The sequence below is a fragment of the Chelon labrosus genome, assembly GCF_963514085.1.
Source record: "Chelon labrosus genome assembly, chromosome: 16".
Classification (NCBI taxonomy): domain Eukaryota; kingdom Metazoa; phylum Chordata; class Actinopteri; order Mugiliformes; family Mugilidae; genus Chelon; species Chelon labrosus.
The window spans coordinates 6,989,545-7,008,685 of record NC_140349.1 but is presented as its reverse complement, the minus strand read 5'-3'; the positions used below and the strand labels follow the sequence as shown (position 1 = coordinate 7,008,685).

At 42.1% G+C, this 19,141-nt stretch overlaps 1 protein-coding gene across 2 annotated transcripts in view; it reads right to left on the bottom strand.

The window, feature by feature from the left end:
• Positions 1 to 19,141, bottom strand: part of nedd9 (neural precursor cell expressed, developmentally down-regulated 9) — a 30,870-nt gene that overhangs the window by 7,084 nt on the left and 4,645 nt on the right. For both annotated transcript variants that reach the window (XM_084563013.1, XM_084563012.1), the window contains exon 2: positions 8,590 to 9,009. In XM_084563013.1, coding sequence (XP_084419139.1) covers positions 8,590 to 9,003 — 414 coding nt within the window. In that variant the 5' untranslated portion in view covers positions 9,004 to 9,009. The remainder of the gene's footprint in view (positions 1 to 8,589; positions 9,010 to 19,141) is intronic.

Sequence of the window (19,141 nt, the reverse complement as noted above, 5' to 3'; positions counted from 1 at the left end):
GAGTGTAAAATAATAAAATTGTGTTATTTATGAAATTTAGTAGTGCTCCTAAATTTTTTTCTGTGCTCCTAAATTTTTTCATTTAGGAGCACTTGTGCTCCTAGTGAAAAAGCTAAGCGTACAGCCCTGCTAAAAGCAGAGCAGCAGACCTCCTTGCTGCGTCAGACAGACGAAGGAATGCTGGGAATGTCCCTCCCCGAGCCCGAGTACTCCTCTTTTGCCCCCATGCACCACCATCACCACAGTGGAACGAGCAGGGTTCATTAGCAGGGACTCGAAAATAGGAACCATACGTATGGCTTCCTGGCAGAGCGGCAGGTCTCCAGGGATGTATGAGACCTTATCCCCAGTATAGTAAAGTTAATATCCTAATACCGTCTCAAGTAATGTGGAGATATTTATCGGAGCATGAGCAGTAAGAAAGAGGGGGGTGGTTTGTAAAAGAGATTTATGAAAAAAGGTAACAAGAGGTGGAAGAAAGGGAAAGCGAGAGGAATGGAAAATGAGTTGCCTAGTATGGAAAGGAATGCCATTCATCTGAGCTGGAGTCTTGACTAACAGTAGTCCATATGGTTCTCATAAGTCCAATCTGAACAAGCTCGTAGTGATTTAAGGTGTTCATTCATTGTCGGCATTCCTGTCCCCGCATACATCATCCCAACAGGGCCTGTGGGGTCAGAGCTGAAACATATACTGAGGGCTTTAAATGCGTCAAGCTCTGAAATAAACCAGCACAGGAATAAACAGCTGCCTCTGGCTCTTCTCATGCACTTCTCAAACACTTTAGACTGTTAAAACTTTTCTATCTGCATGACGGTACATACGGTGGAGTAATAAAAAACATACTAGTGATATTGTTTTATTTTCAGTCCAGGATGTTGCGCCATCTAAAATATATTTATAGTGGTTGGCTTGAGAGTTGTGAAACTATCTTTTACATAGTTATTTTTATCGATTTCAAAATATGTGAGAAAAACCTCCAGAAAGTGAAGCCATACGCAGCAGACACAGTGCAACGTCAAAGTGACACTTGGTAAAAAGGGTAATTTCGCCTGGCTGCTGTCTTCTGCGGGCCTGTGTGCACAAGATAAGGGGATGTCTGGACTCTGCCGTCCCAATGCAGATGGCAGCGAACGCGTTTATCATAAAAATCCGTGACCTTTTCCACAGGTACATGTCATTGCTTTGAGTAGCACTTTGGGCCATCAGTGGTTCCTCTCAGCCTCAGCCAGATGCACACTGCTCATTTATTTCCCATCTCTGCCTTCTGTTTACCCAGCAGGCTGTTGCTCCAAGGCCTCTTGGCGCTGCTATAATTGCTAGCGGGGTAAATATTTACCACGTCCAATGAGGTTGGCGCTTGCATGGCGGCGGTAGGAGCCCTTTCAGAGAGAGATGACTTCATGAAGAGCCAGAGGGTTTGAGCAAACATTTGTTCCCACTCAGGTGATAGGTGTTGAGGATTCCTTCAAGGAGGAGGCAGGGCAAAGTGAGTGACTGTAGAGGTATCAGGCTTTAAATGAGTGCCCAGAGGATCCAAATAGATGCCTTGTTAACACTCCCACGCATTGTGGTGAGTGACTCATGGCTCTTGCAGCAGAACTGTGTTTACTTAGCATCCTGGCAGGCTCAGGTTTTGGCAGGTTGGACTTTTTCGGTTTTACTTCAGCGTCATGTGAGAGGTCTCGTCATAACATCAACAACTACCTCATGAGTTATATTGTCAGTCTTAGATATTACAGACCGACTGGCTTTCAATTGTCTTTATTTCATTTTTGTGAGTAATTCTTAATTAAAATCAAACCAATTGTCAAGTTTGAAGCAAAAATAACATCCTTCTCAAATGTGATTTTTTTTTTTTTCTCTCTCTCTCTTCTATGACGTGGAGGCATCATGCTATCTCTGCTTTTGATCTTGGTCAAAGTGGTGGACCAACAGACTAACACTGTCATCCATAGAGCAGCTAGCGTGGTTCAAAAAAGCCAAAACTGAACTCATGTTGGCTCCTGAAATGTAAATAATTTCTGCTTTTCTTCACTGAAACTGAATCTGTTTTGGACTTACGGTTAGCTAAAAACAGGATATGTCAAGTCAGGCCTTTGTAAATGCTTTCAGCAAAATACTGCCTGCCTTCTCTCGTTCGGTCTCTGCTGCTTTAACACATTCTCTGCCTTAAACTTTCTGAAACAGAAAGTCCTCTTAGTATGCTCACTGCAGTGCAGATTGCTTTCGGTGCGGCAATTTATTCAGCTGCTTTCTTACACAGCAGTAAGTATGAACAGGATGTGAATCGTATGTATTAACCTTTGCAGTCACCACAGCAGAACCCAGCTGAATACAAACAGGGGGTTTTGGCTACGGGGCTCTCCGCCAACCAACATCAAATCAACAAATGATCATCTGGAAGAATTCTGCTCATCCCTTTAACGTTTCAGCCAAGATGCACTGAGGCCATTTTGGCAGCTTTCTCGTCTTTACTAAGACACCTTATGTTGGTTTGTCCTTTACACATCTGTACACTTGGAGAAAATCCATATTAATATGATATTTTCAACCATATCGTTCAGCTCTACCATTCACTTCACTTTGGCATGAATGTCTGGGTGTCAGGATATCACAGGAAATCATCATTTCACACCTTTTCATCGTAGATACATGCACGGCAAATCATTTCCCCCCACTGCTAATGGACCGCTGACACAAATCAACAACCCTAATGAGGCTTTTCACCAAATGCCGGCTTATAAAAGGCGGCGACAGTGACACTGCCAGCAACGTGGCAGCTGCACTCTATTGAATTTCGTCCATCCATCTCCCTTTTCACACCTTCTCATCTCCACTCTTGTACACATATCAATCGCTCTGTATGCTGACAAAGTCTGTCTGCTTCTACCTTTAGCTCTGTCAGGTTCACCTTTTAGTGAGGGTCACTCTAGGGCACAGGAAAGATGAAATCTAAACCACCAGCTGCACCACACTACCCACGCATCAGTTATATGTGTGTTAAGAGTCATATTTTGTAAATGGCTGCATGTTCAAGATGTACTTCTCTTGAATAACCTTTTCTGCATTGCTGAATCACAATGTCCGTCGCAGTGTTGTGGGATACCGCTCGATAATGTTATGCCACTGAGAGCTGCACCAGCCTATTAAACTGCCAAACTAATTAATGCAGGTAATTAACTATTGAACCCCCCCGAGGCCGTCGGCTATCTCCATAATATGTCCAAGTGGCTAAACCCAAACAGACAGCGGGCTTAATGAGCAGCGTTAAGGAGAGCAGACTGATTTCAGTGCTAATAGGGATCATCGTTCATCCTCTGTGATCAAAGCAGCATTTTAATCCTGTGGCATTATTATCTGGAAAGAAGTAATGTTAAGAGATGTGTCTGCCATTAAGTGTTTACTTTATAAGAAAAATATATCACGAGAAAATCCTTTGATTACTAAGAAGGAACAGGATAATGTGGAATGAGATATTTGTTGGGCACAGCTAACTCATAATGCTCAATGATAATGCTGCTCATATTCACAATTTTAGTTTATGGAGTTAGCATGCTGACATTTGCTTATTAGCACTAAACACAAAGTACAGCTGGGTCTGACGTGTATTTCCTTTGTTTTCATGTATCTGTTACAGTTAAGGAATTGCAAAACATATTAAATTAATCCTTAAGGAGAGATAAACGCCAGAAGGAAATTTCATGCCAATCCAGGCACTTGTTGTTGAGATATTTTTCATCTGGACCAAAGTGGTGGACCAACAGACCAACAAGGTCATCCATAGAGCAGCTAGCGTGGCTCATAAAAGCCCAAACTGAACTCTTGTTGGCTTGTGAAATGTAAATAATTCCTGTTTTTCTTCATTGATATGAAACTGAATCTGTTTCGGTTTTGGACTGTTGGTTGGCTAAACACAGGGGATATGTCAACTCAGGGACTTTGTAAATGCTTCTATCCAAGCACTGGATGTCTTCTCTCATCCTTTCTCTGCTACTTTATCACATTTTCTGCTTTAAGCTTTCTAAAAGAGAAAGTCCTCTTAGTATGCTCACCACAGCGCAGATTGCTTTCGGTGCAACTGATTTATGACCTTGCCCTTGCGGTCAAATCTTACAGGCCAGCGATTCATCACAAATGCGACAATAGTGAGTGTCTGAAGGAGCTGCCCTGCTCCAGGAAGAAATAACTCACTTATCTGGTGCTGGGATTGTCGTACGCATGATTAGGCAGAGAAAATACGGCCGAGGCAAACAAACAAGCCATTTATTACACATAACCTGGTTACTTCAGAAAGTTTTATCAAGGTAGACGGCGCACCCTTGTAGTCTATAAACAGTTATCAGCACTTCCTTAACTTGTGTGGGAGTTGATTAATCCTTTTGTTAAAACCCGTACCTCTTTATGGCACCAATGAGCAGATTGGATCTATGGGTATGACACAGTGAATGGAGGAAATACCCATACAGGGAGCAGGAAGTGAGGAATGAAAAGGCCGTCTGGAAGGAGTAGATAAGAAAAGATATTTGAACTCTGAATGAGGCCCATCTTTGAGCTACGTGACCTTAGCGTCTGAGTCAGAAGGGGGAAGCACAGAAGAAACAGGAACACTAAGAAGAAACTGACTGAGTGAAACAGACACACCTTTGAGAGCTGGAAAGAGGAAAGAGCAGCAGATGAAAAGCGGACCTCAGACCTCAGATTGATAAAAGGCTGATCCTGGCCTCCATGTGAGGAGAGTCTTTGTGTGGCCAAGAGCTTGAGGCATCTGTCCCTGAAGAAGGAGGAGAAAAAGGGGGGCAGCTGTGCAGCTCCCAGGAGGGTCACCCAAGGACAAGGCCAGGCAGCATCAAACCAAACAGCCACAGAGGCTGCCAAACCTCAGTGTGCCTTTATATACCAGAGCCCCACACCACATGAAGAGAAAATAACCAGTCGCTCAATCTGGATTTGCACTGCAGGGCTGGCATGCAACCTTGAGGACACACTCTGGAGGATATGAGCACCAGACAGGGGAGCATGACATACAGGAACCCTTCTCTGCGGGAGAGGGGACCGAGGCTTTAAAGTAATATGAGAGGGGATTATCAGTCTAGGAAGATGACATCAGTCTCAATAATCATTTGAGGAAACCAAAAGCAGGTTTACACTTAACGACAAGAAAACGGTTGTTGTGGATATGGCACTTTGCGACACATGCAGCATGAGTCAGCACTCGCAACCTGTCATCAACGCTGCTCCACAAAGATGAGCTGTAGTAAACAACACTGAGTTTGGTGTCTTGGAGAGCCACGGCCAGGTTTGGTTTACACATCAACAAAACATGTCTCCATGGAAACAAGTGGTGGCATTTCTTCCAGAACATTTGGTTTAAGATGTAACTTCCTGCGTCTGGTACACCGTGATTTAAATGATTGCTCTGAGTAGTTGTAGCAGTCAGATGTTGCATGCTAGCATGGTTGGCTTTGAAAGCTAGAACCTACTCATCCACCCAAGACTCGCTGACGTCTATTATATTTTCGTAGTTTACCAAAAGATTAATCGCCCAAATCTTTGACTTTTCAGTACCTGTTTATATTTTGTACAGATAACATCCTGTTCATTCAAACCTTGAAAATGCTCCACCTTAACCCTGGACCCAAAATAACTCCCGCCTCTCTGTATGAAGCAACAATACTTCCCCTGACTCAGTTTCTTGTCTTGTGCTACAGAGATTGGCTTTAACAGAAATGACTGTGGCCACAGAGACTGACGGTGTTTCTGTCCAACAGTCAGACGTCACTGGAAAACAACAGTGGCTTGTCTGGACACATTGACACGCGTCCGTGCGCACATAAGTAAATGCAACACACTGTCAAAATCTTTCTGTTTAATAGACAGGAACAACCACAGAAAATTGCACCACTTTGATAGCCACAGATTGGAGGCAAGTTAAACGTCTGAGACTTAATTTAATCTCTCCAATAACATGATTACAGTACAAAACACACTCTCATTAGAGGCATATTTAATTTTCCACGTTATCACCAAAGCCTTTTTTAATACCAATTCTCCTCTAAGCATTGAGGCCTGTGATGGAAAAGAGAAGTAGTGGTTGACAGTGCAGCTGTGTGCATATATGTGTGTGTGTGTGTGTGTGTGTGTATATATAGATATATATATATATGTATATATGTATATGTGTGTGTGTGTGTGCAGAGTGATTGACAGGTCTCTCCTCTCAGCCCCCTGGCTCTGACTTTATCACAGCGGCTCCTGTGCAGCGAGTCACACTAAGTCCTCTAAGCTCCTGGCGCCTGCTGCCTGTTTACCTACCAAAAAGCACACCTTAGCTCATTTCTCTGATGGCTGGAGCTGATTTGTTTAGGAAACCTCTAGGATATCAAAAACTCATTCAGCATATAATTACTATCCGTCTCCTGAGGGGATGATATGGTCTGAGGTGCTAGAACTAGTTAAACGGTTGAATACACATGAAAATATTCTATCTACGTTCCAGCACACACCTGCCACGGCTTCCATTTGTAGTGACTCGATGATGTAATAACTACACACCCTTATTTAACTGGTACATTTAAAAGTAGAGAACTCTGCTCATGTGAAAGCAACACGTCAAGTCTTCAAACTATCTCAAATACAAAGTCAAGAGACACCTAGCTTAAATTTGCTAGCAGCTAAAATCAGCTGAACTTGTGTTGGTTAATGTGTATTTTCTTAGTAGCTAACAAAAGCCAGTACAATACATTCATATATTTGCTATTATATATATTAATTATTCGAACTAATGTTAGCTGACATTTGCCACCATAGGTGAATGGAATGACCAGGCTATGTGTTAGCTGTTGTGTGTTGGCATTTGTTAAAACTAACTGCAAATTTTAGCTAACTAGACGTAGCTAACCATTTGTTAACATTTTAACTAATTTGTGTTGGCATTTGCTAAATCTAGTTTCTTAAATTACCTAATCTTAGCTTACATATATGAATGAAATGGCTAGCCCTTTACTGTAGCTAATGTTTGCTAATGTTTGCTAATATTTCCTGTTTCCAGTTGCCTTTGATAACCCATGTTAGCTAACATTTAGCTACCATAAGTATATATATATGATATCTAGTTGTTTGGCAGCTAATATGCTAACCTCCAGTTTCTCATAGTATCTAATATTAGCTAGCTCCATTAGCAACAGGGTCATTTCAAACTCCAAGGATTTGATTTTGATGAACAATTTGTAGACTAGATGTTTCTTATTTCTCTTGATAATTTTATGGGTTTTACCTATAAATTCTATTTTAAAGTGTACTTCTGACATGTCTGACAGCTTTTCTATATATCTACTAGTGTTGTCATGTGATGTACTGGTTTAAACTTTGGTTGGTGACACAGTGAGGACAGCATTAACAGAAACATTTATGCTTGTTAGCCCAGTGTTTTAAATGAATAAATACATGATGCAAGTCTATAATTTGTCCAGATAATTGCATGAACACTAGAGACGCACTAGAAAACTGATCTGTGTGATGCAATATGTTTATTTTCTCGGGCAGTCTGAGATATATCTGCTTTAAATTATATACCATGTAGCCAAAAAAATAACAATTATAGTTAATGGACACACAGTTTGGAAGATTGTATATATAGCTATACTGTAAATGAGCAAGCTAAGTGCAGTTGGTTTGCCAGCAACCATTTGTACAGCATTTAAATTCAGAAAAACTACTTTCATGCAGCTGGGCTTCACCAAAATCTAAAAAACAGCTCTGTGCTGTTTGCTTTTCCACGACTTCTTCCCATATTCTCTGACTTTCTGTGGCTTAGTCGGGCTCTGCTACGCACAGTGTGCCAATATACGAGTAAAGCCAAATAGGAGCCCTGCACAAAAACACTACCCTGCTCTGTGGTAAGTGCCAGGCACGGCACACCCTGTCCACATTTCACATGGCAGACCACAGTCTCTCCAGCACTTTCTGCTTTCTGTGTGTGCAGTCACACCGATGACAGCCGTGGCAGACTGGCCGGATAACCTGTCACGGTGTAAATGCATAAATGTCATGTCCTATCACGTCTAATACTAACACGCGTCAGCTCAGGCCACGCCCACCAGAGCTGATGTTACGGTTTAAATCCGCTGTGATCCCAAAGATCTGTCTCTAGAGGTCAGGGAACAGAGCAGTCTCCATTTTCTCTTTCTCTAAAACCCACTCCACCCCCCCTCTGCATATGATCCGATAAATATCACTGTCTGAACCACTGCTACTCACATCTTAATGAATGCTTGTTCAAAACACAATGATACAGAAAGTCTAAAAATATGTAAAGCTGAGATATTCTCAGTTTTTGTGCCATAGAGTAAATCGTCCACCAATCACCTGAGCATCTGATGAGCTCTTCCCCCTACTTTAAAGAGTGCTAATCAAATCTGGACAGTTGAACAGAAAACCTATAAATTGTTAGCTTTCTATAGTGGGTGATTTCTCAACACTGGATTGAATTAATCAAGAAATTAATTGAAAGATTAACAGATAATGAAAATAATCAGTAGTTCTAGCAGATGAAGAGTCTAAGTCTTTAATGGTGTCTTTCTGTCTCACCTTGCTTGGTGTGTTATCAGCAGCTAGAGTATTCCTCGGTGGGACCTGGTAGACGTCCTGTCCAGGAGGAACTTGGTAGATACCTTGCTGACCCTGCTGCTGCTGCTGTGGACTCTGGAGAGACGGTGGCACCTGGTAGAGCCCCTGGGCCCCCGAGGAGCCGGCCTTCTGCTGATAGCTCGGCGGGGGAGACGGAGTGGCGCCGGCGCCGGCTGACGACTTGGCCTCAAACATGGGCCCGATCAGCAGCTTCAGGCGATTCCCAGGGGCGATACCCTGGCGGCCGTGCAGGGAGCAGAGCCACCAGCCCTCCAGGCCGCCTGTGTTCTGCTCAATGACGGTCAGGATGTCCCCTTTCCGGAAGGCCAACTCCTCGGGGGACTCCGGCACGTTGTCATATAACGCTTTGGCCATCAGGTTCTGCAAAAAAGAAGGTCAGACACTCTTTAGAAACGGGTCTTTTGCTCATTATAACAAAACAACAGCTTTTACCTTCTGACACAGTCGTCAGGTTTGAGTAGAGTTCATTAAAAGTCTGGTAAATAATGTATATATCAACTGCCAGTTAGCTTAACTAACAGGAGTCTTTATGCTAAGCTAAGCTAACTGGCTACTAGATCCAGCCTCATATTTACTGTACAGATATAAGAGTGGTATCAATATTCTCATCTAACTTATTAACAATGTCAATAAGAGAATTTCCCTAAATGCCAAACACAACAGTTTAGCACCATGTGTGATGCCAGTTTTAGTGAATGGCTTGCTGGTGAACTCTGTCTGTGCTGTCTGTGCGCGACTGCCATTAGCCCGCAGCTTCACACCAGATGTCTTTCAAACCAAATCTGAACTTGATGGGATTTTCTCAGCTTGCGACCTGCTCCAGGGCACAGTTATCCAAAGGTCCGGCGAGGGTTGAGGGATAATGAGTCAAAAACCACAGATTTTGCAGATAGGGAAAGCCCTGGAGCGTGCCGCTTAGTGTCTGAGAGAGGCATTTAGGACTAATTGCCCCAGTAAATGCATCGGTCTTTTTCCTTTAGCCTTTATTCAGCCAAGGAAGGAGTTAACTGAGCATGAATACTCCTTTACAACTCACAACTTTAACTCCTGGGAAATGCCTCGCACAACAACGAGTCCCTTACTTTTAGCCACGCAAGCTCTATAAACACAATTAGGGATTAAGCGCCTTGCTCAAGGGCACCTTAACATTGGATACAGAAGGAGAGGAGAGTGTTGCTTATTTTTGCCGGCTTGTCTGTGATTCCTGCCAACAGCCAGCCTTGGTTTGGGCATTTTCTATCCAAAAAAATCACTGTCAGTGCTTCATTCTGCACCAGATTCCTACAAAATAAAACTTGATTTTAATCCAGAAACACAAGTCTAAATGCACAGTATTTAACTATATTGCGTTTAATCTCTTACTCCAGTCAGACGGGCCTTGTGAAGAGAGTAAAACTTTTATCACGTTTGTTATTTGATCAGTTATTGCTTCTTCTTCTGCAAAGTGAAATGTACAAAGATTAACCAACAGAGGAACTGCAGGGTTGCAGTCGTCGTGCTGCTGCCTTTAAATCTTCATCAACTTTAATCTTTCTGCGTAGTGAGCTGGATTAAGTTCGTTTCATCATATCAGATGTAACGAGCTCAGCTGAGCAGGGGATAAAACTGGATGTCTGATCAGACTACACACGACACGCACATTTGGATCAAACAGAAATATTTCAGAAGAAGCAGGGGAAAATGACTTCAAGCGTCCAACTACAGCCAGTTTCACTTATCTCTCTGGTACCTATATTTTTTTCTGTGTGACCACTGTATTCAGTAGTTCAGTGTGAGAATCAGGAAGCCTACTTTGTGGCTGCTCCTGGTTTGAGGCTTTCTTGAACCTTCCCTGGCCTTCCTCTTTCCTACCGGCCTGATTCAAGTAGTTCCCATGTGAAACTCTCTGTTAGCAACATCGTTATCTCTCTCTCGCTTTCTCTCTCTCTGTGGGCCAGCCCTCCCTGGCTATTGTCTCAGCACGCTGTCAGCGCCATTAGCAGGCAACACTTGCACACAATTGCACCCTCACAATCAAACCACCTCCACGTATTAGCTGCAGCATGTTGTAGTGTGACCCTCGGAGGTGAACGTTGCCCTGCAGGAGCAGACCTGGATGTTTTCTCTCTCTAATAATTTAATCGAAGCTGGCAGATTCATCCATGAGGAAACAAAACGCTGATTACTGTGATTAATTACTGCTGCCGCTACAGTTAGAGTCTCACTGTATGAGGAAATACAGCCCTTCCAGTCAATAGTTTTTAAATTAGAGCTACAATTATATTGATAAACCTTAAAGTCAGGGTTTAACCAATAAATGTATTTGCTTTTTTATAATGACCAAACAAAAATCTTTGGCGTTAAAGAGTAATTTAACAGATTTTTAAAGACCATTGTGAAAATAAATGACTTGCTCCTTCAGATCCCCTCTTAAAATCCTTTTATAGTTTAGGTATTTTCTGATTTTACTTGATTTAATTCTTTTCTTCTTTTATTTATACTTGTTTTATCTCAGTTACCTTCAGTTCAATCTATTATTTTACTGTGAAAAGTAGAATCAAAACCTTCTGAAACGCACACTTTCATGAAGTTATAGTGCAGACTTTGACTGATCTTAGGATATAAATTAAGTACTGATTGGGGTTTAATGAGTTTAACTAATTTTAGGACACTTACTGGTAACATGGTTTTTATGTACATCACAGACAAACGATGCTCTGTTGTGTTTATGATCTCAGAAACCTCTAATATTATTAAAAAATAGCTATAAACTAGACGTGACATGAGTTTATGTTTCTATAATATGTAATAATTTGGTAAAAATGGTGGTTTGTGGTGGTTTCTGTTTTCGGTTTGTATATATTTGAACATATTCTCATTTACTGTAACCTCTACTTAGTTATAGCAGCTGTCAACAAAACATAAGGATTGATATTTGTTGACAGATCAAATCATGAAGGCATTTAATAAAAGGTACAAACATTTTCATTTCGACCACAGTGGATATTTTTGGCAGTCTGTGAACAAACATCTGGACTTCTGCAGAAGTCTGACAACATTCTGAGTCTGTAGAAGAAAAAAAAATAAAAAAAAATGCCGCCACAAACACAAACATGACGAATAGTCTCTGTTGTGGTGAGTCTGCGGACCACAGGGGTCCCAAAAGGAAACAGTCCGACACATTTTCACAGGCTTAATAGTTGTTGTCGACGTGTTTAGTTTTTATTAGGGGCTGAGCTTGTGGGTAGGTGAACACCCAGAGACACTGTAAAGCTGAAATCGTCATTACTTTTATGGCATCTTGTTCGATACAGATTGAGCCACACAGACATGAGAATATTTTAGAGCCTGGAGACTCATGTGAAACACTAAACACGACCTTTAATCATACTGAACAAACAGGTTGTTAGCTGTAATGGCTACCAGCTACATGCAGGGCCTTTTGAAGTGATGCACTCTTGTTTACGTTTGCATGAGTCGGAGCAGGTGACACTGACTATTAAACCGGGCGTCAGATCTCTGGCATAAACATCGGTTATTCACAACACGATGGTGGCTCCATCACTTGCCACTGATCCTCCTGTAAACACATGTGTTTGCCATTTGTCAGCGGGCGGCGAGGGCCCCTTCTGCTTCATCCACAGATGAGTGCAAGCAGCTTCCAGGAAGTTATCTGTTATGAGCGAGCGAGACGAGTGTCGTTCTGCTGCTTCCTAATGTAAATATGAGGCGTTTCTGGTCTTGACCTCAGACTTTAAAGAAATACAACAAGTTGAAAGCGGCGTGTAAGGTTGGTTAGATATCTCACTGAAATCTGATTTTATTTTACCCAACATTCCTTCTTTATTTCTTTCTTTTTTACTTTTACTGAACTTTAACCTGGTGCACTTAAACATCTGTACGTGATTAGATGAACCACTTGCTCAAATTAACTTATACATAATCTATATAAATGAATGCTATTATATTCTACAGCCATGCAAACAGCTGCCAGAGGCTGTACTGCTGGAGATTGGTGCTTTGAGCTAAATGCTAACATGCTCACAGTGACAGTGCTAACAGGCTGATGCATAGCGGTTACAACTGTCATATTCTCAGCTAGCATGTGTTCAGTAGCACAAAACAGTTTGGTTAGAAACTAAATTTTGAGTTGATGGAGCTAGGTGAAAGAGCTAAATTGTGACAGCCGGTAACGTTACTGGATGTTTATGGTTCTCGTAAGAAATTAGATTTATTAATTTAAGTAGCCTCCAATTTAAAATGAGAAGAGGAGGAGACAGAATTGTTTAGAAAAACTAGAAACATGGTCCCTATATTTATAATGTAAGCGAAAGTTGCTAATGGTAATGCATTACCACAGGATAAGCAGACATTTTAAACGATCACACTAAAATGTCATGGACAGAAACTAGAATAAAACTAATTGTGACTTAAACTAAAACATATTTTCATCAAAAGGCTAAAGCTAAACCAACATCAAGGCTCTCATCAGCCACATCTGGCTTTGGAAAGATTTTCAGGCCTGGTATGAGAATGTGAGCTGTCCGGATTTTGCACCTGAACCCTGATTAAGTCTGTCCCAACTCTCTCTCTTTCTCTCTCTCTCTCTCTCTCTGTCTACATCAACAAGGCCATTTTTTCCCCCCGTCGTCTCGCCAGAACACAAACACTATTAACGTCGACTCATTTGCGTGGCAAGTCTTTTCAGACCTTCCCAGAAATAAAAAAAAAAAAAATACCCTTACGTAAGTTCACCACTTGCTGAAAAGGGCCCCACCTTTGCTTTCAGTAAGAGCTCTTTGGGTGGTTTGGGCTCATGCCTCACTGGGGTACACATCAGTGCAATAATAATGAAGGTGGCTTTGGCTAAACAACATCACTAATGCTTAAATTCCCCCGGTGCCACGGCCAAAGACACAACCGCACCACATAGAAGGAACCACAGCAACGAATGGGCTCCTGCTTTCAAGGAGACGAGGATGTTTTCATCCCAAACACGACCTGCTCCCAAAAAAGTGGTACACTCCGACTGTGAGAACACAGCCGTCACAATTAGGGCCGTACCACGATAACACGTGTCCCGGGGTGGCTCATACAGACTCATTTGGCCTCATTTCACATGGTTAAATATAGAAAATAATTATAGTAATGGCGGTAATGAGGACCTGATGACTTTTACGAGCTGTTCCTCAGAGTGCGGCGTGCTGCGGGTGAGAGCCAGTTCAAATAAATGGGCCGTGTGAAGGGTTCTGGGTAGGAACAGCTCATGGGAAGCGGTTCAGGGCTCAGCACATGGTAATTTCTTCATTTGAACAGTTTTTAGGAAGGCTGACCCTCTGATTATAGCCTCGGTGTACGCTCCGCCAGTGGTCGTGTATTAACATAATTACACAGCAGCCTCAGTGAAACTTCACCTCGTCTATTTCCGAAAAAAACTTGTGGAAAATGTGTCATTTTAAGCCAACGCACACAGGAGAACGTGACCCAACACAAGCCCTCCTGCTTCACCATGACTGATTGATATCTTATGCAAACAGTTGTAAATCAATACTTGTTTACAGCAGTAGCACGGACAGGGTTGTAACTGACTGTAATCAATCGATAGCTAATTTTAGCTTTGTGGTGACAACAGAAGTTGCGGCATCATCTAAGTTGTTTTGTGTCTAATTATTGTTTAATCATCCATATTGCGGAGTAAAGAGTGATATGTTCCCACCTCCTTCCCCTCTGGTTTGTGATTCACAAGCTGCCACACAGTCTCCATACCCATATCTCAGCAGCAATGGCATGACAACAGGATGTGATGTGTCATGTTACGTGTAACCACGCTGCAAGCTGCAACAAACTGCGGACACTCATAGCCTCTCCATCTGAGTTTAGATATTTGTTTAGTCAGAAAAGATGCATGACAAGAATGGTGGAGCTTCCTTAAAAACAAAGTCCTCTTCAAAATACACACTATAATTAATAATCACTATTTTTGTATTAAAAGTGAAAACATACAGAAAGCAAGTAGTGCAAATGCTAACATGCTAACCACTCAAGTTCTAGTCAGTGAAAATAGCTCACAATATTTTTCTATCATCTCCGTTCTAAGGCATTGTCCTCCCTGACAGTTCATACATAATTTCATCCAATAAAGATTTATCGGACAAGGAAGGAAATAAGATCCAAAATGGCTGCCCATTAGCTATAGCTTGCTAAATATCTTAAATATATTGCAAATCTAATGTATTAGTTCCCGTATTATAATTGGAAATGGTTCCACTACTGTCTGTCAGTTTATACTTTGGTGGAGGCTAAGTACAGTCAATGATGCATCTCAGCTAAGACAGCTAGCCAGTTAGCATCTTCTAGCTAACTGCTGTAGTTATAAATACTTCATCACTGTTTTGTTTTACTGTCATTAGAGTCGTTTCTCCGGAAATAGGCAGCTCTTAATTGCAAAAACAATCCACACGTCTCCTCCAGGATCTGGTAGAGACCAAAACCAGAGCTAAAAGTGCAAAGAATATTGGGTTTATATTCTAAATGTGACCAGGAACATGATTTCAAACGACTGGCAATCTTGTTTTGTAATGGCTGGATGTGTAATAAGTAACTGAACTTCTTAAAGTAACTCGTCGACTTTACCTACAATACAATACAGATGCATTTCCAATTGGAAGCCTTTGAAGTTAAAATATTCTCAACCCTAACTAAATTAATGATAGAATATAGTAAAAACATCTTTCCTAATCACAGTAAATCAGTAAATCAGTAATCTAGTATCATTTAGTCAAACTTCAAGCATGAAATTGTGTTCATATATGTCGTCATTGAGTTTGAATAAAGTTTATTCGGAAAGATGTCATATTTTAGTAGTTAACCAAAAGCTTAAAGGACTACTCAGAAAATTGTTGACAGATTAAACGATTGAAAAAGTAGCTAGCTGGATCTCTTAATGTTTTGATACTGCGTCATAGTGAACACCCTGGTCTGTTCAGTCCTGTTAGTGGAGGCACTCTGGACGTCTGTGCTAACATGTCAGTAAATTACAGCAATAAAATAATGATGCAATACAACAAAGGCAACATCGTCCACTCCTTTTTAGATTAAGTCACCGGAAGTGATTTAATCCCGTGGGTGAAATGACTGTTCTCCTGCAGCTCCTTACGTTGTCCATTCATCATAGCCTGTTTTATTTTTTTACTGTCACACAAACTTCAAGGTAACTCGACTTGACACCCTCCTCTGTTTCCGTCCTACTCCTTAGCCTGCAGCACTTCCTGCCTCCCGCAGAACCCAAAAAGAGATCCAGGCTACGACAGACCTCGTCTTATCATTTCACATCTTGGTCTGCCTCGCTCTGTTCCCAAACTCCAACCTATAATTAGACCTGCAAGCCACACTGGAGATAATCTCTCAAAAGTGTATCGAATTCAGTGAAGTAGACGAGCTGATGGGGAAACACATTGTGCAACTTTGCCTCTCATATTCTGCCAAGTCATTCGAGGACTGTGTAAATGGTGTAAAGCAGTAGGAGGACAAGCCGTCCTTCATTCTGCTGAACGTCTGAGCAAAGCAGTTAATTATTGCAAGCTTGACACTGACCTCTGACCTGAAAAGACTATTTGCTGCACCGACAGCGGTCAAAAAAAAAAAAGCTCCAGCAACATAAATAAACCACAGTATGGATGGGATTTACACGGCCGCCAGCCAACAAGCGCTTAGACTTGCCAAAGAAGAGATGTGGATTATTTCCAAGCTCGGTGTTGATGCCAAATGAGGGTACATGGATGCATCGCAGTAACCCTTGGAGACGAACTTTAATCCCTCCAGGGGGCATTAGCCGAAATGTGAAATATGTTTCATGGTATCTCTGCAGGGCCACATTGGATGGTTTTACATACAGGAATAGCCAATGAGATGGAGATTCACTCACTGTGTCTGCCCGATTTCACGCTATGCAAAGATCTCACAGACACAAAACGGACCAACAACAGAGGCTGCCATCTTCCCCCTTTGAAACGCGAAGGGCATCTGAGATAAAAGGAGAATCTTCTGGTTGATAGAAAAGACTTTAGTGCTTTTTATCAAGGTTGTTGATTATTGTCATTGTTATTGGGTGATGGTTTGTGATCAGACGACTGATCATTTGGTGAATGAAATGTCAGAGACCCAATGGTGATCTGTTTTAAATCTCAGTCTTTTTCTTTAATATGACATAAATTGGAAAATGTGGCAGAGATTCCAGCTTTTCCACTATGCTGCACCTGTACAAATGATCTACAGGCGATCACACCTGCTCTCTGAGAGCTGCTTATAGGAAAATGTCAGTGAAAGACAAATGATAGCAGAAAATATTGCAAAGTTTGCATCCACCATTGTATAGAAATTGATAAATAACAAAAATGATATCTAATACGTACTACTGCAGTTAAAGATTATCGTCACTAGTATGTCCTGATTTTTTTGACCCCCTATCTGATCCTAATCTTTTAATATTGAGGTGATAGGGCGATAAATGAATACTGTATTCCAAACAACTGCCCAGAACAACAATATACTCTGTTGACCGTCATTTATGACAAAGAAAAGCATCAAAATCTCATTACTCACACTCGAGTTCACTGTGTACTGAATCACTGACACGTTTCCGATGCACAAACAGGTCAGTGCACTGCTATTAAACTCTTTCTGGTTGTCAAAACTCCTCTTAGGAGCTCACTGCGTCCTGAGAGATGACCCTGCAGCATAGTTGGCATTCCTCAGGGGAAAGAAGGGGGTGGCGAGATTATTTCCGCCAAAGGTCGAACATGGAAATGATTATATGCTTTGCTGCTGACGTTGGACTATAGCTCTCTCTCTCACTCTGGCTGGAATGAGCACACATTGTAGTCTGTCTCCCCGTTTTCAGATGTTAATGGCTGGGTCTCGGTGCGAGGGCGCAGCGGGAAGGGGGGGGCGGGGGGGCAGGGGCAGAGGGGGAGTTATTCACTGTCGCTGGGGGAGAAGCTCTTCACGCTATCCAAAAATCTTGCACAGGAGCAAAGTCGGGCCAACGAGACAAGAAATTCTGTACATATTCCCACTGAAAATAGTACAATACCAAGACTTTTTGGCAGGCAGCAGAATAATAAATTGCCTGCAATGAATTTTGAAAGTTTGGATTGGAAAAAGCCTCCTGGAGAAGTTGTTTTACTGCAGAGTTTTCTTGAAAAGGACACTGGATTCATCTGAGCGAATTTCTTTCTAAAAGGGCTCTTTCAACACAATGAGAAACCAGACGGGCCCAGAAGGGAGAAGACTCTGTATCCACACTGCAGGGCTCGTTAACAATGTAAAGGGGCACCTTGAAACAATCATGTGCATCTTCTGAAACAACCTTCCCATGCACGGACGCCTGGAATGCTCCCATTCTCACGGGGCGCTCCTCGACCTCCCAGCTCCCATCCCCTCCCCCCCCACAATACAACCAACTCTGTTTGCCCTCTCGTTCCCCCCACAACTTCCTCTCTCTCTTTCATTTTCTGCAGGCCCTTTCAGCATCACAGATCCTCCTCCTCCTCCTCCTCACTCTCAGAACAATGTCTGCTCTGCTCCTCCAGCTCCCTTCGCTGTTGGACCAGTGCCTGGAACCTGAACCCATAAAAAAGAAACACTGAGGAAAACACGCACATTTTGGCCAGAGTTTTGGGTTCACCTAATCACTCTTCGCTGAGGTTGTGAAGCTATTTCTGCAACAGTTACATCAGCTACAAAGGAATGAGTTAAAAGGCTGTGGAAGTCTCCCTCTGTTTTTTTTTTAAACACTTGAAAAGTTGTGTCACAGCACTTTAAAGGAGCAGGTTGACATTTTGGGAATTGCTACAGCTAGTAATCTGATATCTTAGCTTAGCATAAAGACTGGAAATGGGGGAAACAGTGAGCTTGGCTCTGGATTCACCTGATGCTCCCAACTTCACTATCACCATAGTGAAGGTGACGCGAGAAACCAAAGTGCTAGAAGGTGTTCCTTTGTGGATTGGAAGTATGACTGCACAAAAGCAAAGACATGCAAGATGTGAAACTAGGAGGAAACTCTGGAACCAATGGCAACATGACTTTTGTGAGAATCACCATCATAACTAAGTAAAATTGTTTTGAAACTACATTTGATTCGATACAGATTCATTTAATCAAATTGTATCTGGACCTTATTAAACAGAATCAAACCGATTTATAAAATAAGTAGGTTAGACTTTATAACCTTTGGACAGTCTTTATGCAAAGCTAAGCTAACTAACTGTTTATCACACAGATAAGAGAGCGGCATCGGTCTTTTCATCTCACTCTTAAGCCAGGAAGCAGATCAACAAAATTCCCCAAACTCATCTCTTTCTGTTTGTCCTCTTTTCCTGGAAGAGGTCGTCTGTGTGTGGAGCCGTCAGGGGGGATTATACGCATTAGTTGACCTATGGAAGACAAGCCTTCCCTTCACACCTGAACACCTGTTGGAAACTGACGCAGGCAGACCAGACTGCAGCGCCTC